The following is a 25,012-nucleotide window of genomic DNA, read 5'->3' as shown; positions in this document are numbered from 1 at the left end:
GCAGTAAGGTGGGCTATACAAGGAAGAAACTCATAATAGGCTTGAAGGAATTCACACTGGGAAAGACAAGAATGGTTGTCCTTGATTTTCACTCTGATTTTCAACTGTTGGAACTTTCTGCATCTGTTTCACATCTGGAAGCCTCACGTGCAGTACAGAATTCATTGGAAAAATGAAAGTCATGCCCCTGCTCTGTTGTTTCTTACTTTTTATTTAGAAATGTGACTGTTGCTGCCTTATATAATCACAGCAGGACATGCTAGGAAATGCCACGGGATTTCTGCATTGTTCAGGTGAGTTAGAGACTTCCTATTTGGCTTTGAATCTTCTCAGTGACAACCCACACTATTCACATGGTGTAACAGCACTGAGGTTAACCAGGGCATGCAGGACCCACCTGCTAAAACCCATTCTCTCTGGACTTTATTTCTGTACAGCATCTTAAACATAGCCAGCATTTCAGAGTAAGCAGCTTGCCCTGCCCCTAAAAGCACATACTATGTTATGTAAGTATAATGAGGGGAAAAACAGCATTTCATCAAGGTCAAATATTATGTAGTTTTGTATTCTTTTGGAAAGAGTCTGCTCCTTTTGTTACCTGTTACTGTATTTATTTTAATCTGTTTATTACTTCAATTTTCCCTGCCTCTGCATGGGCAGATTAATAATTTTATTTGTTTGTGTTTTCGAAATTCTGTTTTGTTGTTCTCATCACTGCATGGGTCTGCCTTCTTCCAGTGTGTGCTCTTTTCTCTCACATAGAGATGATTAACTTTTGCAGTAAATGTGCAAAGAAGTATCTGATCTCACAATAGGAGCCTTCACTGCATCAAGATGCATGCTAGTAATTTAGCAAAAATAGGGCACATGAGATGGTCTTTTCTTGCAACATGGATTTTTTTTCCACTCTTGCTAATGATTAATGAGTTTAGCTTGGGGACACAAGTCTTCAGAAGTTGCAGCGTATTTCTCCACCCTAAACCCAAACTGTGGTTAGTCACGTTGAGTTCAAAATGCCAGACTGTTGTTTGATGATGTATTGGTCAAGGCAAGGCAATCTGCATCACCTTGGGTTTGCCAAATTAATGTGGTACCATGGCACAGACCAAACTCACTCCATATTTTGGTTTCTACCTTGCCTAAAAAGATCCCTAATGCTTGTTTAATTACACATTCCAAAATAAAAAAATAATAGTAATTAAAAAAAGGTAAAGCATAGACAAGTTAACCTTGTGCAGTTGCATTTACATAATTTGAAACAAAAGTTGATTAATGACTCCTTATCCCAAAAACACAGCCTTCTCCATGGCATCTTCCACTTGCATATATTCCAGATGAGATGGGTAGTTAGTGCATTGGAAATGGGGGCTCTTGCGGACATAGTTAAGGAAATCTGGAGCTCCTGGGAAAATGATATTGTCAGCCAGAAGAACTGAGCCCTTCCTCAGCAAGTTGCATTCCTAGAAAGAAGAGAAATGGCTTCATAGTGGCTGTTAAGGAGACATAGGGTTGAATGTAAAGTACTTTCATGTTAACCAGGTATACTCGTGTGCCTGCATCCCAAAACCCGTTGTGGCACAGGTCTGGAAGGTCAGAGAGACAGGGGAGAGGCTGAGTAACTCTTGGATCCTTTGTGGTCATTTGCTAAGTTTTTCTGTTTAAGTGCAACATTAGAGGTGCTGATTCTGAAATAGCAAATCAAGTGGAAGTGTGTACTTTGCTCCTCAGCTTCTTTCCAGCTATGTCTGCATGATCAGTAAGGTGGCTTTGTTTTGGCTGTCATGCCTCATGTTTAAAAATTTTTTTAATATGGCATTAAACTGTAGTGGTAGCTCTTTAGGTCACCTGCTTTGGCCAGTCTCAGTCAGACTCCAAAACTGCTAAAAGAATGAAAGATTTTCTGTGCTTGTTTTCCTTTCATCTTGAACAACTTCCTGCCATTTTGTTTGGGATCTGGGCATGAAGCGAGGTTTTCCCACAATGAAGATCCCTCTGACAAATTTCCACAAGACATAACTAACTAAAAGTAGTTGCTTCAAGTGCAATGTTTATCCTCAGTAAACCTAAAAACCTAATTTTTACTGGTATTTTTTGTCTAGAAGAAGTTGCTTATCTGGGCTTACCAGCTGTTTTAAAACAAAGTCTGTAGCTAAATCAGCTTGTTGTTATCCTGTGGTTACAGGCAGTAACTGTAGCCAAACATGGGGTGGTTTTGGTCACTCCAAGTCTGTGAGAGCAGTTCTGTTGATGAGTGTCCTGCAGAAGCCATTGTGCTTATTGCTCTTGCCTCTGGGGACTGAACACCAGTCAGCACAGCAGAAGTGATTTTAAAGACAGGTCAAATACCCTCCAGTCTGTTTCTATTGCACAGCTTACAGAAGCTTAAAAGAGACAACATACTGGATTTTCCACTGGTCATCAGGATTTCAGATGCTCTTCATGTCTGGCTTTTTTGTCTGGACCACATCCAATATATACAAATTTAATCTGAATAAATTCATACTTCATATTCACCATTCATACTGCAATACCTGCTGAGAATACATTTTAGAAAGTTTTTGACATCTGAGAAAATCTGAGGATCTTTTCTTTGTCTTTTGCCTCCTGATTTCATGGGAGTTTTTTTGCAACTTTGTATCACAGTTGCATCAGACTGCCGCCATGGAACTAAACCGTGTGTTTGTTTTGGCTGTATTGGGAGGTTAAGTTCTGATAAGGATGCACTGTGGAAAGAGCTCAGTCATCCTTACACAGGCAGTTTAAAAGAAAGCATTCTCTGAGAACAAAATAACTGTACGGAGGGAACATTTTCTTCAGCTACTGCTGTGTAAATTCAATACTAGCTGTTCATAACCCCAAACAAATTTCCTTTTCAAACAGCTTTCTGGAGGCCAAGGCTTAAAACCAAAAATACAGGGAGGCTGGGTTAGAAAATAGTGTTGTAGTCCTCAGGCAGGGGTCAGGAAGTATTTGGCAGGTTCTCAATCTGAGGCAGGCTCAAAAAAAGTAGATTTATTTGTGAAGAAAATAATTGAAAAATGGCACTTCCATAAAAGTAGGCAGTAGAAAATTGTAGAAAATTCTGCCAGCTAGGAGAATATATGTGCTGTGTTGATAGACACAGATATTGTCAATCTCAGTTATTTAACACCTGAAAATACCTTTCTATCCAGAAGTCCTTTGCCACTGCCTACTGCTGTTACAGCCAACTTATTTTGCAATACCCACAGCAATGGTTAAGGCAGCTTGGGAAAAAATAAGCATAATTTTTACACATTTGGGGCTGGACATAGAGTTGGACAGCATTTCCCTAGGAAATTCGTGGCTGGGCCAGTCTGCACTCTTTTTAACATTGCTTTGCAGCCAGTTAATTAGGTGGAGTGTAAGGACTCCAAGACAAGTCATACTCTGTGCTACCATGGCCATGCTACCAAAATGGCTCTGCTGCCACCACAGACCCAGGCCAAAAAAAGGGTACTGAGGAAATTAGAGAGATGGAGCTGGGATGTGCAGGTCCCAAGTCTCACCTGCTCCCAGGAGCAGGTTGGGCTTTGGGTCACATGTTCTGGTTGGACACCATGCACACACTCCTGGGAGTGTAAGACTCAGGCCTACTCCTCCAGGTAGGATTTCCACTGCACACCTGTATGTTCAGGAAACAGAATGGCTCAGCAGTACTCACTGAGTCCTGAGCTATGTAGTGTTGGCACTTGTCCTTAACAAAAGTTTAGGGTCTGTCCTTCAAATTATCTTGTAAGGCTCCTGTTTTGGCTGCCAGACTTCATTTTACATCACATGAGGTCACTCATAAATAGAGGCCTCACAGACATTAAGATATTTGCTGCTTTACTTTTAAGACTGGAATTGTGCAAACTGACCTGAAGCAGGATGGTGTCTGGTGTGTATCTGTCTTTCCAGTGGTCCAGGAAGACAAAATCCAGAGTATCCACTTCATATTTTTTTTTCAGCTGGGGAATAATTTCCTCTGAAGGGCCTTCTAGGAGTTTTACCTGAAATACAAATCCATGTGATGAATTGCAAACCATTTAGAAAAGTCACATGCTCAGATCTCATTCTGAATTGTAGGCAGACATTGGGGATCATGTTTATAGCTCAATATTGTGTCAGTTGAATTGTTTGGTAGGGTTAGGTCAAATGTACCTTTTTCTTTTTGACAAACCAACTCAGTTAAATTTCAAAATACGAATTTCAGTGGTTTGGATTTTGTTGGTTTTTAAATTAACAACAGAAAAAATGACCTGTTTTTTGGGGTTTTTTTGGTTTTTTTGGGTTTTTTTGTATAATGTGTGTCTTTACTGGAAACATGGAAATCTCCTGTTGAAAACAGTGATTTTAATTACTTTTTTTTTTTAGTTACATCTCAGTTGAGTCTTGTAGTCCAAGGGAAGCAAAAAATGCAGAGAACAGGTTAGGTTAGAAAAAAGATGGAGGCTACAGTATGTAAAATTTATATGGCCAGGAGAGGGAACAGACAGGACAGAGGCTGTTACATTTTCCTCAGAGGTTTATTGGAGTAACTACTGTTAAACTGAAAGCAGCTGCTGCATGTGGATTTTTGTTAGGCAAGCACCATATAGAGGAGGAAGAAAGTGGTAAGGAAATGTCTGTTTTATGACTCATAGCTGATCAGGAGATTAAGTCAGATGGGGAAATGCAGTTTTAGATGTCACTGGTACTTCAAGTTCTCTTCTAGAAGTTAACAAACACATTAGAAGGTCCCTTGGTGGACTTATTTCCTCCAGTGTTTCCAGCTCCATTAAAGTGAGATGTCTGCTGAAAAGAAGGCACTTCTCAGGTACAAATCTCCCAACCTGGGGGGATATAGACTGGAAACACCTGCATCTCAACCAGCTATAGGGAGTCAAGACACCTCTGACTGCACCAGACTTAGGTATGGGTACTGTGACCAGCTAGATTTGGGTAAACACTTCTCATTTGAAGTCCACTGCACATAATACAACTGATTCCTGTGAGCTTTTGTAACAAATTGGACTATGTTTTTTTTGTAGTTAGTCTTGACACCAATTTGAACCTTTTAGTTTATATTGAGAAACCCAGTATTCTTCTGGCTTTTGTAAGGCAACGTAGTGAAGTCCTGCTGTGAGAGGTCAGGCACTGTAACTAAGCATGGAGCTGGTTAAATTTATAAAGGCCCATGGGTACAAGAAAAAACAAAACAAAATCTAACCAGTTTTGCTGTAGTGGTTACAGGCAAAATGGTATTTACCTTATCTTGTACTCCAGCAAACTCAATCATCTGTTTAGCTATAGCAGCAAATTTTGGGTTGAACTCCACAGTGAGCAGACGAGCTCCTGCCTTCAGCAGCCGAGAAATCCTCACTGCTGAGTAGCCACAGTACGTTCCCAGCTCCAGGGCAACTGATGGATTGGCCTCTTCCACTGTCCTGTCCAGAATTTTACCTGATTAAAATGGGAAAAGATTACCTATTGACAAATCAAGCTGGTTCATATACACAGGAGCAAGTTAGTGACAAGAAACTTTAAAAATCCATGTACTCAGTTGCTCAAGACATTCAAAAATTAAGAGTTGATGTCAAACTAGATTCTGTATCCTTTGCAAACTGGCTTGTGATCAAGTTAATTATGGATGTTTTACGTTTCTAAGTGCAAACTTTCATCTAAAAGAAATCTCAGTTTCACAATACACACATTTCTGAATAAGGAATTCCCTGAATTAACTTATATTCCCTGAATATAACTTATGTATTCCCTGAATCAACTAATTTATAGTGTTAGAAGGGGGAAATGCAGTCATTTTTTCCAAGAATTTACTGCAGAAACTGGCCATATTTGTGAAATATACAACTCCTGGATTTTGTGTGCTCATGTTTGTTGCTAATGTTACATGCTGTAGTCTGATACAAAATTTCTTATTCCAAATACTCATCTTTAAAGGAAAAAAGAAAAGTGTACTTACAAAGCTGCAAAATATTTGGTTTCACTGCATGAATTTGTGGGGTGGAAAATATTAGTCAATTGTTAACAACAGAAAATGTTCCCAAAAAGAAGTGACAGTGACTATATTCAGTCCTTTTGAAGGAAAGGATTTATTTGTGAGAAATTTCCTCTTATTTGTATGGCTAGAAACTTGATAACTAAACTCAAAAAGTGGTGGAAGTTTAAGTATTCCTACTCAGCCATGACCCATAGTTCTGCTCCCCTAAGCACCCCAGCCAGGTATGCTGAGGAGCTACTTTAAAAAACTGTAACATGTCAGAAGAGCATTTTTATTACAATGCTTACAGTTGTTTTTCATTAGCTATGTTAATCCCAGACTACGCAAATTTCCCCAGAAATTTCCCAGCAAGAGGTACTTTTGTTTCTAATTCATAAGGGAACATATTAACATTTTGCCACTATAGTTTTTTGAAAAGATTGCTGCTTTCCTGCAGCTATAAAAAAAAAGGGTTTGTTCCCATGTTTTTCTTTAGGAGACAAGAACAAGATGATTTACTTGCTAAACAGCAACAATGTCCGATATTGTATGACATGGACAGGATTTCTCCCTTCTACAGAAACTTCTAATTGATGCTTGCATACACGAAATTCATACAGTTAAACACAATGTTGGGGTTTTTTCAATTTGCTATCTTGTTGTTAAGGATCTGAAAGCATTTAACATAATGAATTATGCCTTGAAGGCACCCTATGTAAAAAGTGAGGTATAATGCAACCCGTAAGTTGCCACTCTCTGCTTACACACTTGCAGTGTGCACAACACAGAAACCCACATCTGGTGCTGTGACTTTCTGGATGAGTCACTGGATACCCCTCCTCAAAAACTTCTGCACAAGCAGGCACAACTGTTCACAGAGCTACTCTGCTGACCACAAGGCTCCGTGGGTTGGGGTTTTTGCAGCAGCAGATGGAAGTTGCCATGTGAATACAATCAGATGTCCTGTACTGTCCTGTACTTGAAGGATCTTTCAGATGCTGACCCCTGCTGCAATTACCTTTCTCATCGCCCACGTTCATGGCCCACTCCTTCTGGGAGCAGTATTTATCTATAGTGTCCAGCACACTACTGGGGTCTCCTCTGACTGCATTCTGCAGCACAAAATTTAAAATCCTCTGCTCTTTGCTCTGACTCATGATGAAATTGGTTACTTTCTCCCGGATTATTTCATTCCAGACAAGGGCAGCAGTGGCATTTTTCCTGATGAGCAACACAATGAGCAGCAAAATGAAAACCAGGATGAAGACAATGAACAAAGGGACTGAAGAGCTCTCCAGCATCTGGAAGAAAAGAGGAAAACAACCGAGGGTTAAGGTGGCACAGGAGAGGGCTGTCCTTTTGTAAACATTGAGCTAAATAACCCAAACCCAACCGTACTGAACAGGAACACACAGAGTTTAATTATGATTGTGTCTAAAGTAGCTGCAAAAGGCTCTCTGTCACTTGGTAATGGATGGTGCTCTGTAGCACTTCCTTTAGAAGCCAATTCTACAGGCAGTCAACAAGTAGCTTTATTTAATGCTCTGGTCCCTTCCCCCACACAGCTGCTCAGTCCTGGCTCCAAGCATGCCACTGCACGAGGAGCTTCCAGCTCCAACAGGAGCTACAACATCCTCAAACATTTTGCCTAAATTAACCAAGACCAATGACAAAGGGATTATCTCATTCTAGGAGATAACAACATTCCTCCAAATCTCTTCCTACTTGTTCTTGCTTCTCTTTTTTGCTTCCCCAAATATTGTTCCAGAAAAATCCTATTTTTTATGGATGGTCTGACCTCCATTCTGTAGTGGGATTTGGCATATACACATGGGGAAAATCTATCCCACTACTTAAATTTTGAATCATCATGCAGAGCACATTTGGACTTCAGAAGATGACTGAGTTTCCATGGAGATATGCTCAAGATACAGTACAGCTGATTTTGTTCAGTCATTCTCTTATCTTGGTTGCAGAGCAAGTATGATTTGTTTGGAGCTGTTAAAAGTCTATTTCTTTTTCTTTCAAGCAGTCACCAATGTTAACAGTTACCCCTAATGCTTTTCTTGCAAAGTCTGACCTGAGACCTTTCCTTTCAGAGCCTGTCAGTGTCACTAGCACATTAATATTTTGCTTCTTGGACCTTCTGAATATTTTTTTCCTAGCTAATATGAGCCTGCTTCATTACTTCAACAGGATCATGAAGGCCTGGATGTCAATTTTTCTTCTTTCCCTCTGTGCAGAAGTAGTTGTACTGACCAGGCCCAATTGTCCTGCACCTTTCAGATGGGACTTCAGTTCTTTTTAGTTTTCTACACGAAAATGTTTGACATTATCTCTCCACTAAAAACTTCAATAGAGCTGTGGAAAGATCATTAGTTTAACATTAAATATCTCTCCAGCTTCACTTGACTCATGTTTCTTGACTTTTCATGGCTTAGTTGATTGTATGGTTGTTGTTGATGGATTTGGATTACTGACACAGGTGAGAGATAATTATTCTGAACTGCAATGAATGGATGGGGCCCAGAAAACACTTCCTAAGGCCAGCAGATCTCTAACTTTCCTGCCTCTGGACACGTGAAGCTGGGACCCTGCAAACCCGTGACTCGCTTGGTGGCAGTCCAGCCACAGTCAGGTCCCTGTAGCACTGAAGAGGGCTGGCATTCAGCATTCCTGCAGACCACTGCCAGACATAATTCTCTGTTACAATGGATACTTTGGCATTCTCTGAGCAGACCTTGCCACAGGCTGTTGCTTCAGCACTATGAGATCCTGCCAGCATGTTTGGGGCTGCCCTTCAAAGATCTGTCAGACAGCAAGAGTGGATGGGAGCAGCAGCATGAACTAGGTAGTGTATTTTTGGGGGACAGCTTTCCTCCCTTATTGCTTAGCATTGATATGAGACCATTTAATGAGATTTCTCTAAACAGGGAGACAGCCTCTGTAGGCTAACTCAGCCCTGCTCCCTGTCCTGCAGGAATGCTGAGACTTCTTTTTCAGACTGACTGAATCAAGTACTCAGAGGGATCCACTTTTGACAATGCCTCAGATCTTTGCACTTGAATCCCACATGAATGGTACCACACGTAAGAGCAGAGCCCACCTGCCTCCCCAGAGGCTGGCCACAGGTAGAAACAACCTACAGAGTACATGCTGATTTTTTCATTCCTAGATGAGTTCACTTATTTTTGACGTATCAATGGTTTTCAGCTACTGGAATTTTTTTATTATTAATATTTCTGTATAACATCCCAGCACCTTCACAAACTGGCAGTATGGGTTGTTCTTAGCAGAACTCCTTCAGGAGGCAATTATTCTGAAAACCACTTTCCAGAGAAGTACCTTCTAAAAAGAGAGAAGAGGACACTTTTGGTTTTCTTCTTTTCAACACAGTATTTTTCAAAGTTTGTCCTTCTTAATTTCTATCTTCTTAGGTGTGAAAATAAATTTAGTGACAGCAGTAGACTGTAAAGGCAGTCTGCCAAGAGCAAGAGGCATGGTGATGGTCATGCACCCAGAGGGAAAAAAGATCTGTACCAAAATAGGTAATTGCTTTCATATTCTTAGCTGGAAAATATTTGATATGAAAATTAAGTGTGTAATTCAACCAATTTAAAACTACCACTACCTAGGAGACAGTCGTGTTATGACAGCTTTAGAAAATGCAACAGTAATTTTAGCTTTAATGTGGATTCATGAGCTTCATTAAGTATGCAATAAAACTTGCATACAGTCAAGTTTCCCATAACCACTTATTACAAGGCAGCTACTCTTATTATTTAAAGCTTATACTGAGGTTCCAAATACACAGGTTAGCACTGCAACCTCTTCTGTGCTTTAGAAACACCATAATAAAGGGAGCCTTCTCTTTGAAAGCTAGAATATGAAGTGGAAAATAGCAGGCGAATGAAAAATTCAGCAAGGGAATAAACAGAAAATTGGAGGGACAACATTATGGGAAGGAATGAATAACACGTATCAGTACATCTGGTTTTGAGAAGACAGAGTTTAAAAGAAAACATATTAAAATTTCATGCCCAAACCTGTCAAACTACTGATGGGTCTTTCTAAAGCACTGAGTTATTTTCTTATGCATCTAATCTTACTCATTTTGGCAGGTTTCATAAGACCAAATCATAACTTGATAATGCAGCTCAGCAGTTCTCCCCTGATGTACACCATAATCAAACAATCAGCATTTGAATGGGAGTACTTCTGTTTCAGTTTACAGAGATTTAAAAAGACATTTTCCAAGAGAGAAGCAGACACAAAATGTGGGAATCTGCTGCCCCAACTTACCTGCCTGTGGAGATGAAACACCTAAGTCATTCCAGTGTGTTTAAAAGAAACCATGAAAACTGGCTCAGACTTAGGGATCGGCTATTTTGCCAACAGATGTCAAGTTAGGGGATTCAGTATCCCCTTACTCTCATATGATAGTAAGTTTTTCAGTTTTTCTAAATCATAAAATGCCCATGTGATGGAGCCCAAACCAATACATCCTGTTCTTTATTCTCATGCAGCTGACTCCAGCCATTTCACCAAAGGTTACAATAAGGATCTTTCAGTAATGCTATTTATCAATCCTTCGGGTACATTTTCCCAACCTCTGCTAAAAAATAATTGTTCCTAGAATTCCCTAACGTGAAAAAATAAGGATTAGAACAATTGGTAACATCAATTTTTAAGGTAAGTCCAAGTAACCAGACTGAACTGAGATATTTTTCAGTGTTTCATAAAAAATGTACAAAGTTTTCATAGCACTGTTAGAGGAAGGTGTACGGAAATGTGATGTAAACTACTGATTGCAACTGCTTCTCTGATTCCAAACCAACACCCCTTTGCTAAAAACTGATGTTTATTGAGAAGAAAAATAAGAATGTGAAAGTAAGCGCCTTTAAATTGTCTAAGTTTTAACAACAGCATATACCCTAGTGAGATTCACACTCAGTGGATTAAAGAAGTTTCAAATTTGACTATTTAACTATTCTGAAGCTTATATTTCACTACATTATGAGTAATTAACAAGATGTCATTTCCTACAGATGCAAAAATAAGAGATGACAAATGTTGAAATACTTGTGAGGTGGAAAACTGCTGATAGAACATTTTTCTACTCAAGGTGAATCCTACTAAGCCTAATTACAGAGCTTCTCATTACAGTTTTAGCTTGGATAAACTGATATTGCTTTGCTTTGTACTGAAAATTAAGTCCTAAACATTATCAGAAACTCCCCACCCTTTTGTACAAAGACAGCACATCTATTAGCCTACTATTCTCCAGGGCTGGAATGAGAGTAAACTTTGTGACCCTGAGCCAGGGGATTTAGCTGTGAGTCTCATTTTGGCAATGTTTTTTCAAATCTGGCCTTGATTAGCTGTTTTATCATCCTCTGTGTTGCCACAAGAGTTAAAGTTACTACTACTTGTGTAAACTTTCAAGGCATTGTAATGCTGAATAAATCTTTTTCAGAAAAGTCCCTGCTATGAATATATGGATAACACCTGAGGAAAGGCAAAATAGTTTTGTCTGCACAGCAAATGCCTATGTGACATTATTATTCTTGAGTTTATGAACAACTGGGAAAATGTGGAGACAAGCAGTGCTTGAAATGCTTTCCTGAAGGGCTTTCAGCCAGCTGACAACTCAGGCCTTTGAGGAAAGATGGTACATGCAGTCTTGCTGTAATTTTTCATGCATTTAATCTAACTGCCAAGTACTGGTTGGTTGTTTAAGAGTTCATTACGAGTCTCCACGCATCCAGACAGTACTTTAGCATTCTGGTGCTAAAGGGGTTAGAATCTAATTTGGACTTTATTAACTCACATAACCTGGTGAATGGGGAGCACTTGATAAGTTTATATCATTCAACCTTTTTCAGCTTCTGCTGAAATTATGCCTTTAGACACTGATGCACTGAAGTATGCAGAGGATTTGCACACTAGTAAGGATATATTAGCTGTTTATGAAGCATTGTGAAAACAATGCACAAGAGTCAGCACATTTCTACACATATTTTAACAATGTTCTGCACTAGGCCAGAGGAGATCTGTGCTGTGCTGGGACTGGAGTTTCTGACTCTTAGTCCTATGCTGTCTGGAATGAGGCAATCTCTCTTTTGTGGCCTTTTGTTTTTCTTGATGTTTTCCCAGAGAAAGAAAGGCAGAGTATTTTGGTCAGAAAGTCTAAACTAACTTCTGCCAAACATATTGTATCCTGTTGCTGTAGGCAACACAATTCAACAGCTTCGTAATTTAGTACATTTAAAGGTCAAAAAAAATCTTTTTACCTTCTATTCTTTCGTTACTGTTTATGTATTTTCAAGTGAGTGCAACTGTTCTGTGAAGAATAATCATCATATTGCCAAATGTGAATAGCTTGTATTTCAATGGAAACTAAGTCTGGGAGTCTGACATTCAGATTTTCCACTGACATCATGAAAACGATCTGAACAGACTTCATATAATTTTTCATTATTTCTTGCCTGAAATCTAGATCTTCCTCTCAGTTTTTTTCAAATTACTGTAATTTAGCTTCACTGCCATGACTACAAAAATTTCTGTCTTCTATAAATGCAAAGTTCTGATGATTGTTTTCTGCCCCCATGGCCTTTTGTCTTCCCTCTTCTCAGGTTGAAAGGAAACAAATACAAGTTACTTCTTACTGAATTAAAGGAAGAGAACAGAAAACTGCACATTGCCTACTTGGGAGCCCCATCAAATAAGCTTCATAAGGGTGTTTAAATCCATTCTCCCCACATAGATTTCAATTAGGATAATTGCTACCCACTTAAAACTCCCTTCCCAGTAGCCATTCTCTAGATGGTATTCAGTGCTATTACCCAAAGCAGAAGGATTAAATAAAGCTTGTGTGCCCCATAAAGAAGTGCAGTGTTTAAAATGAACTGGCCACACAGAGAGGCCTCATCTCCATCCAACAAGCAGGTCCACAGGAATTTGGAGCATTCTAATCCAGACTGACCTAGTGAACACACTGAATGATTAAAGCCAGAGTTTGGGGTAAGAGAATTCTTCAAGGATAAGAAATGCACTTTACTGAGCCTTAAGCAAAGACAGCTTTTCAGGAATAAGACCCGTTCAGGTACCCCTAGGGAGTGTTTGTTTCTGATAGTCCTTATTCCTACTGGAGCACTCCAGATGTGTTTGTACTATTTGTACCAGGGTTTCAAAGCAGTGGTTCGGGTGGCTCAGCAGAACTGTACAAATCCTGCCTGGGAGGCAGTGGAGTGACAAAAGCAGAAAGTGCTCTGCCCTGACAGCACACTAGGAGCTGCTCTGTGGAGAGTTTTCTAAGCTGAGATTTTCATGTTCCCCAGGGAGTAAAATCAAGCCGTTATTGAATGATTTTGCCCCAAATGAAGGTAGGGAGAAGGGGTGGAAGAGGAAAGACCAAACTGCCTAACTGTTGTCAGGACAGACCTATTTGACAGTCTCTTCCTTATATCACAGGGCTGAATCCTCAGTGTCCCAAATCCCCACTGCACGCTCCTGCCCTGCTTCCAAGGCTACCAGCTAATCTACTGTAAATCTGTCTCTCTCCCAGCACAGCTTTCTGCTGTCCACAGGCTGCTCTTCAGGCTGGGGGGAATGCATGACTGAAACTTGGTAGTGAGGACACCTGCTGAGGGATCTGAAGGATTAGGAAGGAAATCTCTGCTGAAATGATGACTTATTTCTATGAAAATTAACAACTCTAACATGCCAGGCAAGGTGGGATTCACCACAGCATAGCAGGTAATCAAACACTGTGTGGGAAGAGGGAGCCTGAGACAGAGCAGGGTAGGGATTGGCTTCAAATCCTGAGTGAAAGCTCCCCCCAGAAAAGTGCCTGGAGTGGGCATAGAGGGTCTCTGTCTAGAAATTGCTTTCTGAGAGAGCTTTAGAATGGCCTCACACATTAAGGTCTGTTTTCAAGGACTGCTGCCAAAATTATGGTTTTTTTTAAAAAATTCCCAGTCACTTTTAATTCCAGTGATCCTGAAGGAATGCTGAAAGACAACAGTATGAGACTGGCAGATGTAAACTGGGTACCAGACTGCTGAGAAACATTGCTAAACATGGGTGGTAAGTAAATTGCTTGCAGTGTTAATGTGATCAAACTCTTTTCTCATTAATGCAAACTAAAGCTGTAAATCAGGAAGTTTTTCTTTTGTATTTCAACACTGCAAAACTGTGCAAATGCTCGTGGTTCTGACCCTGAGGGCTTTGTTGGAGAAGCCCATGACTGAGTAAGCAGAAGTGCAGAGACAAAGTAAAGGTTGTTTATGGTTGTTTACAGAGTTTATCAGTATGACGTGGTTGACAGTATTGGTAAATAGGAGTTTGTTTGTAAAGGACAGAAAGTAAAAATATCCATTATGGGCATCAGAAAGATACTCTATAAGCACCAACAGGACAAGCAAAAGTACTCACTTTTTGTCCCTTCTTCAGAGATATTTTTGGAGTAGCAGAACTCCCTCTTGAGAATGAAAACCTCCATAAAATACATTTGCAGCAAAACACTTAGAAAAGCAGCTATTCAGCCAAATGATGTGACTGAACTTGAATGTGAAGCTTGACTTGCATTCAGCTTTTACTTCGATATAAATGAATACCAAATTCCAGCATACTTATAGCCATAAATTAAATTTTCAATTTAGTCAGGGTTATCTCATCTCACTTCTTTCAGCTGTCAAGATTTACGATACAGTACAAATGCACTACACACAAATATGTCCTACTCTTTCTCTGTGAAAGCTGTTGCTGCCCACAGACTGGCTTCCTGACAATGAGTGCCAGTCAGAATGTGGAAAACACCACTTCTTTCATAAGCACCACTGTTTAAAATAGTGACATTATCTAAGATAACACATCATGTCAAGCCTGACAAATAAGAAAATATAAATATATACCTTTCTTAGTACAGCAGAAGCTGTTCCCTCCGATCTTTTCCTGTGCTGCTCTCCTGTGGATTTTACAGAATAAGAGTCCAAGAGCCTGCAGTATTCAGTCACATTCGATCACATCACAGGCATAGCTTATCAGTTCTGTTACACATTCTCTAAAAGGAGCAGTGTCCTTTTCCCCAACTCCTCCTCTCACAGATTCTGCACTCCTTAAAGGTGCTCGGTGCTCTAATAACCGTAGAGAAAGCTATTCATCTGTCCCCTAACGACAGAGCTCTTGTTACTTAGTTACAGCACAGTGACTGCTGACAAAGTCAGGTGTGAGCCAAATCTGTGCTCACTATAAATGCAATGTGTTCAATCAAGCAACTTCAGGAATGAATTTGGCCCAAGGGATTTAGTGCTTTTTTCAGCTCAGACGTGGCATGCTACAGCCAGAGCAGAATTGGTAGGAACAGGACCTAGGCATGTGGGTTAAATATAGAGTGCTGCTGGAGGCAGGCGAGGTATGTATAGCAAATGGCTTAATAGCAGCTACAGGAGGAGCTGCAATCAATACATTATAAATAGCACATTTGAATCTCTGTGCCTTCTAGTTGGAAAAATATTCTTCTACAAACAGCCCTAAGATAAAAAAAGAGGCTTATTCTAGGAAACCTGGTTCCCCTCTTGTCTGTCTATACTATTTCCTTCAAGGTAGGAATGATATAATCCAGCTGCAATTAAATTGCACCATCGAAGAAAATCAGAAGAAAACCAAAAAAATCCCAAACACAATATGGCAACAGCTCTCTCCTGTATTCTCACTGCAAAACTCCAACCTAGTCAGCAAGTGTTTGAAGCTCAAGCCTAGAAACTTTTTAAAGACTTATAGAATGTGTTTGTACCAAATGTGGCAGAAACAGGAGCTGAAGTTCTGAGAACTTCAGGCTTTGTCAAGTGATAGGGGAGGTCCTTGAAAGAATTAGGGACCACCTGAGAGCATGACAAGAGAAAACCAAATAATTTTAACCACAGTAATTGAATAAAGAATTGTGGGGGAAAACAGGTGGGTGAAATTGAAATGTTTCTTGTAGCTTTAAACAAAACATAACTAAGACCCTGCAATACAGCACAGTCCCCAATGTCAATATAGAATAACTTTGAACTATCCCTTCCATGTACAACAGAGCTTTAGCTCTGCAAATATTTTCTTATAATCCAGATATCAAGCACAACAAAGAATGAAGTAAGCAATACTGCAGTCCAGCTTCACTGACAGTAATTTCCTGTCTGGTCAAAAGCTGGTTGTGTCTGCATGATCCCTGATGCCTCCCACAATTCAAATTAGCAGAGAAATTTTTTTACTGCTGGGCTGTGGAAAAAAGAGTTTAAAACAGCAAAACTTACTCTAAGCACTAAGTATAGAGTTTTACCTTGTGTAAGTATACAGCAGCTCTTTGGAGAAGTCCTTGCAGTTAACTACAGCTAGTTGTGGGTGGTGTCAGCCCAGCTTCTGCTTAGCAGCATGATTTAGTGCCAATACTTCCCAGATTGAGCAACATCCCATGGCAACACTTTTAAAAGTCTTCTAACTTGGAGCTGAGTTATATTCTTCAGGCTCGAAGCATGGGAGGAGCAAACTTGCTTCTGCCTGCCCACAGCTGTTTACTTGTGTGATAAAAGCTACGCCTGCAAGTAACCCTTGCTGTTGTCCACATATTTCATTGCATAAGTAAAAATGGTGAATGGCAATAACTGCAAGTTAGACAAGGCTAGAGGGTAAGTTGGTTAAGCCACCCAAACTGTGTGATAATGTCCATATATTGCTTCCAAGTTAACAGAAAGTTGAAACCTTGTAATATGTTATGGGGTATTTTCTTCCCCAAGAGAAGTTTCTTTGGTAGGCTGATAGACATTGGTTTATGCCTGTCTTTAATTTACCTGTTAGCCCAACACATGGTCTATATAAGTATGGATATTTTTGCAAGTTTTTTTATTAATGTACTAACAATGCTACAAACTCCACAGAGCATAAATTTATATACTATCTATATGACTTATCCTTGTCTAGACAGTAAAAATCTGCCCTGATATTAATACACATGATTATTATCTGCCTTGAATATTAATGCAGAGAGCTACAAATGTATTGGTTTAATACAATGTTTATGTAGGGCCAAGATCTTAAAAGACTTCAGAATATCTATGAGGTACTGGATTCACAGGGCACATCCATGGGAAGGTGTAGAACCAGGATGCATTAGCCTGGGAGCAACATCACATGAATGGCAGCAGCTCAGGATAAGTGGCAGGTTGAGGCTGACTCACCCTGACAGTCGCCACTTCGGCTCTGCTCTGGCTGCACAAACTTGAGCAGACTTGCTCATGGACAGAGCTCCCAGCTGCAGTCACACGGTGCAGCGTGCAGGGCCATTCCCACTTGCTGTGCATAGCACGGAGCCAGAGCTTTTCCCCTAAATCCATGCCTGGCACAACAACAAATGGCATTCCCTTCTTCTAATCATCCCGGACAAAGACTGGTTTTTAAAAGCTGCAACAAAGGGAGGCAGGAGAGCTAGCACATTATCATAAACCCCACAGATCATGTGAAACACTGAGTGGAAGAAAATTCTTTTGAGCTTGCATTTTCAGAATAGCAGGAGGGATTTTCTTTTATGGGAATTTGCTGTTTTCCACAGTCAAATTAGTCTGTCTTGCTGTGAAACATGCAAAAGAGGAATTTTGAAGAAAGGAAGCACCACTCATGCCTGAATCAGGAAACTGCCCAGCGATATCTAAAACAGGAAACAGCTAAAAGAGAAGAAAGGTGGCCAGCAAAGTCATACTCTAAATTTGAACAGATAATACAAGCAGTTAGACTATTTTGTGTTTACAGTGCCTCTTAAAAGGTTATGAGGAAGATTGAAAAAACCTTTCAGCTTTCAAAGATGTTTTAACTCGTCACAAAAACTCTGAAGCAGTTAAGTCTATCACATTTCTCTCTTTTCTACCCTCACATTTTTTGGCAATATGTGCTGAAGCATTTGAATGAAGCCAAGAGCTTGTGTTACTTGAAGTTTCATCTGTTTCTGCTGTTTTTTTCTCTTACTTGCAATCAATCATTTGTTCAGGACAAACTATGAACAGAAGATCTATGTTAAGGAAGAAAGGAAATAATAAAAAGGCATAAATTAAATTCTGAACTAGTCCTACTCTGAGACAAATTTCTGAACATAATTCTTGAATAATCTTTTAAAAAGAGAGATGGTAAGAAACCAAAAGGTCCTACCTCATGCAGAGACAGCTTAGTTCAACCAGTGATCCAGCAGAGTTCACTGACACTTCTGTAAATTATTCATTAGGTCACACCACAAAATGCAACCTCTGAGAGAATGGATTTCCCACCCCACCCACTAAAAGGGACACAAAGTGATGACTTCCAAAGACAGTATCTACCTGTCACCTCTCTTCTTCCCCCCACCCTCCCTGGTTGCTGATCTGGGAATGTGAGACATGAAGGAAACTATGCCAGAAAAACAGGAAAGACAAGAAGATGTGCTTGAAAAGTCAAAATTTTTAAAAAGTTTGGTAGAAAAAGTATTTGGTCCTGGTCATCTTCATGAGGGAGAATTTAAGTAAGCCATTGATGAATGTAATAAAACCTATTTCCTACTAAGGAAACAACATACAGAACTGCAAGCTGTCTTTACAATAAATTCAAAAGGAGAAAGTTTGCCTGCTAACAAAAGCAATTCACAACTTACAAAGCACCTTTTTTTTGTTGAATGGATTTGTGTACATTTCCGATACCGGGTGTCTCCTTTACCCTTTTAACACCACACTCTTTAAAGTATATTGAATAAACATCTCTGCCTGGAAATAAACCAAACCACAACTAGTGCATAAGTTCATTTATGACTTCAAATTTGACAAGCTACAACTAACACAATTCAGTGGAAATATGATGCTAAGTCTGATAAGTATCTTGGAAGAAGTTTTTTTCATCTCAGTTTTGGAAGTATATGCTTCCACTGCAGAAACATAAGACTTTATCTAAATGATTCCTGATAATAGAATGTATTTGCTGCTAAAGAACTTAATACTTGTTCTTGTTTTCTTAAAATAAATTAAAATATATTTTTAATATATAAATGTCTATCACTAATTATCTAATCAACATAATGCTAACCACAAAATAATTAAATTAAGAGTCAAAATAATTAAATTAAGAGTAGAAAGCCATATGAGCTGAGCCACAGATACAGTAGAAAGCACATTTGATAACCATTATCTGTCTCCTGTCCCTGAAAAAGAGTTTTGAAGTGCAGCACAGACACACCTACTCAGTGCTGACAGGAGGAAATACCAGGGGCTCTGCTCTTACTGATGCTGTCCCCATCAGCACAACCCACTCCTATCACCCCTGAGGATCAGCCTGTGCCAATGAGCAAGAACAAGTGGAAAGTCACAGCACAGATTTTGGACTTTGTTCTGAAGCTGGCAGTCCTGATGGGAAAGCCTGTGGAACTGCACTGGGCTCTATCCTGAGCTGTGGGATACAGCCACAGGGCTGGGCACACCCCAGCATCACACGCTCACACAGTGGCACAGCACCAGCTGACTTTCTAATCTGAACCTCCCTTAGCATTTTAAGCTCATTTCCTCTCATCCTTTCCCTTGAGACACAGCAGAAGAAACCAACACCCACCTTCCTTTCATTTGGTTCAATGTAGCTTCATTTTGCTTTGCCACATTTAAGGCCTTTCCTTGTTAGCAGAACACCATAATGCTGCAGGGACATCTCCTCATATAAACTTGTTTTGTGTTTGGGGAGAGTTAATTCTACCCTTGATCCTACATGTCTGAACTAAAATCTGTGTGAAGAGCATATCTCAGCACTGCCTGATTCAGCTCAGAATAGTGCCTAACATGAAAAGCTGAAACAGCTTTGCATGGATGTACCTTGAAAAGCATGAAAGATTATATCTGAATATGCTCGAGGTTTCTCTAAGTCAAAGGCCTCTCAGTATGCTCTAGTCATTCCTTTCTACTGCTGTTGCAGTGGGTAACAGTGTTTCTAGTGATAACAGGGGGGTTGCCTTTGGTTTTCTTGTATTTTGAGGTGGGGGGGAGATTTAATGTCAGTGGATGCTGGAAAAAAGTCATCATCCACTTAGTAAAGTGATAATAATTCCTCATTCATGTATTTTCAAACATTAACGGGGTGAACAAAAATAATGAGATTACATTGGAGGTGAAGTGAATTCTATAAAACTTTCTTGGAGTATTTTAATTTCCTGCCATTTCTCCTCAGCTGTGGACCAGAGGATTGACGTTTTCTGAAATAAAATGGTTGGATGCTGCCCCCTTGTGAGCGGGGCCCAGATGCAAAGCCTGAACCACGACTGCCTAAAACCTTTTTTTTTTTTCTGTAGAAAAAGCATGTGATTCTCTTGTCCCAAACACTGCTTTTGGCTCTGGTGGCACTTAACACATTTGACCCACTACCTATGGCAGCAGCAGGGCAAGTACTGAGCTTCAGCAAAGGCCAAGCCAGCACCTCTGAACGAGGAAAACTCATTCTCTTGATTTGTTTTGATCAATGCCAGCTTTGAGGCCTTTTACCTCAGGCTGTCAGAACACATCACAGGCATTATGAACTTTCACAGCTCCCATTCAGGATAGGTCAGCAGCATTGCCCTGGTTTAATCAACAGCAGGCAGGTGGCACAGGGAGAGGGAGTGCTGCTGGAGGCTGAGGCACTGCAGGCACTCTGAGGCTGTGCTGAGCAGATATCTGTCCCACCCCAGCCCAGCCGTGTGTGCAAGCTGTTGGTGCAGTTTGGGGTCACTGACCCACAGCACTTGGGCCCCACTCCAGCATTCCAGCAGAGGAACTCCTTTTTCCAGACCCGAGTCCTGCTCACAATCCTGAATGTATCACAGTCACAGGAACATGGAGCAACACCTCACGTGTAGCCCCTAACATCTCAGGGAAGGTGCTCTGTTCAAACCTGCTCAGAGGTTTCTGTCAGCCGGTGCCCTGCACCTGAGGAGGGGCTGTGGCAGCTCCTGTCACACACCTGTACAGAGGGATGGCTGGTTCTGATGAAAGGACAGGTCTTGGATATCAGTGCAGGTTTTGGGCAGTCACCATGCTCCTTGTCTTTCCAGAAAGGCCTTCCCTGAACCCTTTCTACAGCAGGATCTGGGGGGAAGCCAGTCAAGCAAACTGTGAGATTTTTTTTTTTCCTTCCAAATGTCTAACGCAGATTTTAACTGAGGAGCCCAGAACTGGAATACTGTGTCCAATTCTGAGCTCTTCGGTGTAAAAAGACAAGGAGCTACTGAAGAGGGTCCAGCAGAGGCCATGAAGATGATGCGGGGGCTGGAGCATCTCTTATGAGGAGAGATTGTGGGAGCTGGACCTGTTTAGTCTGAAGAGAAGACTGAAAGGGAATCTCATTAATAATATGAAAGGATGAGAAGCAATGGCCACAAACTAAAACACACGAGGTTTTACCTCAGCATGAGGAACAACTTTATGTTGGCGGTGGCAGAGCACTGGAACAGCTGCCCAGGGCAGTCGTGCTGTCGCCCTCTCTGGAGACATCCCAAACCACCATTCCACCTGCTCCAGGTGGCCCTGCTTCGTACGGGGGTTTGGACTGGGTGGTCTCCAGAGATCCCTTCCAACCCTAACGATTCTGTGGCGGTGTGTGTGATTCGCCGGAGCCCGTGCCCGCCTCCCCCAGCCCCGTGAGGGCTCGGGCCGGGCGCTCCCCTCAGACGGGGCCCCGCCGCCCTCCGCTCAGGCGCCGCGGCCAGCCCGCAGGGTCCTGGCGGGCGCGGGGCCCTGTGCCGTACAGCATGGCGGCGCTGTGGCGGCGGACGCGTCCCCCGGCAGTGTCGGGGCTGTGCCGTACGCTCCGAGCGCTCTCAGGTACGCGGTACCCGCGGGGCTCGGGCCCGCCAGCGGCCGCGCATTCGCCGCTGTCCGCGGGAAGCGGCTGCCCGCACCTTCCGACAACCAGAGCGGTCCCTCAAGCCTTTTCCACGACCCGTAGATCACAGACTGAGCGGCTGCTGTGGCGACCGGGCCGCCTCTCCGCTCTACTCCGAGGCGGGGCGGGCGGCGGCCGCCTCCACCCGTGAGGGCTCTGGCAGCCGCGGCGGTGACGGCCGAGCCCGTCCCTCGGCCCCTGGGCGCTGAGGGACCCGCGGGTTCCGAGCACAGTGCAGCGGGGTGGGGGCTCCGCAGTGGGGCTGGGGCTGCCCAGAGACAGCCAAACCTTCCCTGCGCCAAAGGGCGGCGGCCCTCCCAGCCCGCTCGGCAATTCCTGGGCGAGCCCCCCCGCCCGGGCTTGGCTGCTGCGCGGGCTCGGTGCCCGCCCTGCCCGCGACGGCTCCGAAAGCAGCAGCGAGCCTGTGCTCTCACTGGAAGGAGTCATCGCTCACCTGCGGCCGCTCCCGCCGCCTCTCCGCGCCGGGAGCCGGGGCCGCCTGTGCCGGGGCCGCCTGTGCCGGGGCCGCCTGTGCCGGGGCCGCCTGTGCCGGGGCCGCCTGTGCCGGGGCCGCCTGTGCCGGGGCCGCCTGTGCCGGGGCCGCCTGTGCCGGGGCCGCCTGTGCCGGGGCCGCCTGTGCCGGGGCCGCCTGTGCCGGGGCCGCCTGTGCCGGGGCCGCCTGTGCCGGGGCCGGGCTGGCAGCAGGGGCCAGCTTCCCTCTGACCGCGTCCCACGCCCCGCCAAGGTGCGCACGGCATACAAAGCTTGGGAGTCCGATAAGGTGACCCCGCGGAAAAAATATCTGCGTAAAAGTCGCTGCTGTAATTCCCAGCCAGAGACCTGTGCTGGATCTCAGTTGCATTAATTATGGGCCTCTTGGGACACTGTGTAAAAATTTAATCTATTTTTTCACTTTGTTGAAGTGTTTCAGTTTTTGTATTTCATTCACAAAAACCAGAGTAGATAGCTTAATGGACAAACCACAGTGCAAGAGTGAAGTGAGGAAGACCCAAATCAGCAATAATCAATTGTAAAAATTGGTGTACTCTGATACTGTCTTTCTTACATACCTCTCCCATCTTCCTGGTCTGTTTCTAGTCCTTTTTTTCACGTCCTCTTCACAGGAAAGAATGAGTATGATCTTCTGGTCATTGGTGGAGGGTCTGGAGGCCTTGCTTGTGCAAAAGAAGGTTTGTATGCATAAGTAACTAACAGAAGTTTTGGTTTAACTTCAGTGGGGTGTAAGGAAACTAAGGGAAGTGTTACTGATAATGTTAAAGCTTTTTAAGAAGCACAATATGCTCGATACCTGCACATTAATCATTAACTTAGCTCCATATGGTTTATCTGCAAATTGATGCACACCCTCAGATGGTGTGATCTTGTTTGGCTTTCCTCCCAATCTTTTAAAAATATTTATTGTCGTGGGAAAAACTAATAAGCTTTAATTTTGCTGTTGTATTCAGAGTACCTCCACAGATACTGTATTTTTAAAAATACCATTCCCATTTATGTGTTAAAACAACAATACCTTCAGATGTTTCCAAGGACTAACTGCTGTAGAGAACCTTGCCCCCTTTGTGTCTCAGGGTAGCATGTTCAACAACCCACAGTGTTCTTAAACATCTCATTTGGGGTCAAATTGCATTTTTAGGGTCAGTGGAAGCTGGAGGCCCCAGTCTGGGTTGTCAAGAGTCTTCCAGAGAATTTGCTGACTACATAGGCAGGTTGGGCCTCTGGTCTGGTGTCTTGAGTTAGACAGAAAAAAACACCAGCTGTCATCTCCTGTGTTTTATCTGTATCTGTGCTACTAAAAATGTTTGTTTATGTATTTCTCCTTCCTCTAAATACGTTACTTTGCTTCTTTGTTTAAAGCTGCTCAGTTTGGAAGAAAAGTGGCTGTTCTGGATTATGTTGAACCTTCCCCCCGAGGTATGGAAGAGAAATAAGAGGGTAATAATTGGAAATGCATATAATTCAGCTGCTCAGGTGAACAGCTCCAGACAGCAGTGTCCAAAGCCACACTGCCTGTTTTGCTTGGAGTAAAAGTCCTGAAGCCCAGCTTGTGCCATGGCTCCTTCTCTCCAAGATGAAACAGCTGTGCCTTCTCCTGTTAAGCTTGTTAGCAGTGCTTGCTGCTACCATTCAGACTTAAATAAGTGAGAATATTCCCTCTGTCAAAATGTTATTTACAATTTCTAAAAATTACTAATTATGTCATGCTGGGGCTTCTTGTACACAATGCACAAAATGAGATCTACAAATGTGAATGTTTAGTTACTGAATCTTCTGAGTTCTGAGAAAAATCTTGAGATGGTTTGAATTTTAGAGGAAAAATATACAGAGATGGTTTTTATCAAACAAATGAGCACAAAGAAAGTTCTAAACTGATCTGTAGGAGACAGTAAACTGTGTTGTTACAGAACTTTTTACTTCCCATGGACCCAACTGCATTGTTACACTAATCTGATGGATTTACTTTTTTTTTCTTTATTTTTTTTCCCAAGGAACCTCATGGGGACTTGGAGGAACTTGTGTGAATGTTGGCTGCATTCCTAAAAAGCTTATGCATCAAGCTGCCCTTTTAGGGAGTGCCCTTAAAGATGCCCAACACTATGGCTGGAATATATCCCAACCTGTTCATCATACCTGGTAAAGGCTGCTGCCTGTCTCTGCTCCTGTGTGCTGCAAATGCTTCACAAGAACCCTTTCCCAGCTGCTGTTTGTTATGGGACAGTTAGGGAAGTGAATTTTGCATGTGAAATTTTAGCCTAGTACTTGTTAAAAACCAGAACTAGTTTCTGGTTTCTCAGGGCAGAAATTATGTTGATTTGGACTTGATAATTTGCTTTTACAACAAAAAATACTGTGGTTCATTGCTCATTTTCAGCAGTTGCCTATATCTTTGTGTTGCAGAACCTGCCTTTGTAATAGCTGACTTCATCTTCAGTTTCTTGTTTTGCGACAGGTCTGTGATGGCACAAGGTGTTCAGAATTATGTGAAATCCTTGAACTGGGGACACAGAGTGCAACTGCAAGAAAAGTAAATAAGACTTTGAAGTTTGTATTTCTTCTCACAGTCCAGGAGGTGCTCTTGCCCTTGTAGAAGTGCAGAATTGCCTCTGAAGTTTCTATCTAGAG

The 25,012-nt window shown here is 42.0% G+C and overlaps 2 protein-coding genes and 1 long non-coding RNA gene across 9 annotated transcripts in view; 2 read left to right on the top strand and 1 right to left on the bottom strand.

Moving 5' to 3' along the window:
• Positions 1–193: 193 nt before the first annotated feature.
• Positions 194–23,120, bottom strand: COMT (catechol-O-methyltransferase). Of its 6 annotated transcripts, XM_064392976.1 has the most exons (6): positions 16,302–16,502; positions 14,893–14,945; positions 6,996–7,278; positions 5,249–5,442; positions 3,879–4,010; positions 194–1,460 (listed from the first exon to the last, which is right to left on the bottom strand). In XM_064392976.1, exons 3-6 carry the CDS (start codon positions 7,276–7,278, stop codon positions 1,281–1,283), a joined length of 789 nt encoding a protein of 262 aa, XP_064249046.1. In that variant the 5' UTR covers positions 14,893–14,945; positions 16,302–16,502; the 3' UTR covers positions 194–1,280. The 6 variants fall into 6 exon arrangements, with proteins under 6 accessions (XP_064249046.1, XP_064249042.1, XP_064249047.1 ...); XM_064392972.1 differs by lacking the exons at positions 14,893–14,945; positions 16,302–16,502 and adding an exon at positions 22,942–23,120; XM_064392977.1 differs by lacking the exons at positions 14,893–14,945; positions 16,302–16,502 and adding an exon at positions 22,326–22,461.
• On the top strand, positions 7,275–18,823 carry LOC135282823 (uncharacterized). 2 transcript variants are annotated; one of them, XR_010348850.1, is made up of 7 exons: positions 7,275–9,108; positions 9,415–9,525; positions 10,205–10,419; positions 10,504–10,669; positions 11,026–11,102; positions 13,545–14,065; positions 18,231–18,823. It is a non-coding gene; the product is annotated as an uncharacterized LOC135282823 (long non-coding RNA). The 2 variants fall into 2 exon arrangements; XR_010348849.1 differs by having other exon boundaries at positions 17,568–18,823.
• TXNRD2 (thioredoxin reductase 2) overlaps positions 21,706–25,012 on the top strand; it is a 33,453-nt gene continuing 30,146 nt past the window's right edge. The window contains exons 1-5 of the mRNA XM_064392955.1: positions 21,706–21,810; positions 22,996–23,061; positions 23,747–23,803; positions 24,379–24,523; positions 24,840–24,914. Of these exons, the coding sequence (XP_064249025.1) occupies positions 21,738–21,810; positions 22,996–23,061; positions 23,747–23,803; positions 24,379–24,523; positions 24,840–24,914 (416 nt within the window). The 5' untranslated portion in view covers positions 21,706–21,737. The remainder of the gene's footprint in view (positions 21,811–22,995; positions 23,062–23,746; positions 23,804–24,378; positions 24,524–24,839; positions 24,915–25,012) is intronic.

This window comes from Passer domesticus, chromosome 17, assembly GCF_036417665.1.
Source record: "Passer domesticus isolate bPasDom1 chromosome 17, bPasDom1.hap1, whole genome shotgun sequence".
Taxonomy (NCBI): Eukaryota; Metazoa; Chordata; class Aves; order Passeriformes; family Passeridae; genus Passer; species Passer domesticus.
This window is presented reverse-complemented; position numbering and strand designations above follow the sequence as displayed.

Bases quoted from the DNA above. Each gene is read 5' to 3' on its own strand.
- COMT (XM_064392972.1), bottom strand. The intron at 4,011-5,248 runs GTAAATACCATT...TTTGTATTTCAG, and splicing joins TTGCTGGAGTACAAGATAAG to GTAAAACTCCTAGAAGGCCC. The intron at 1,461-3,878 runs GTCAGTTTGCAC...TCTTCTTTCTAG, and splicing joins CAGACACCATCCTGCTTCAG to GAATGCAACTTGCTGAGGAA.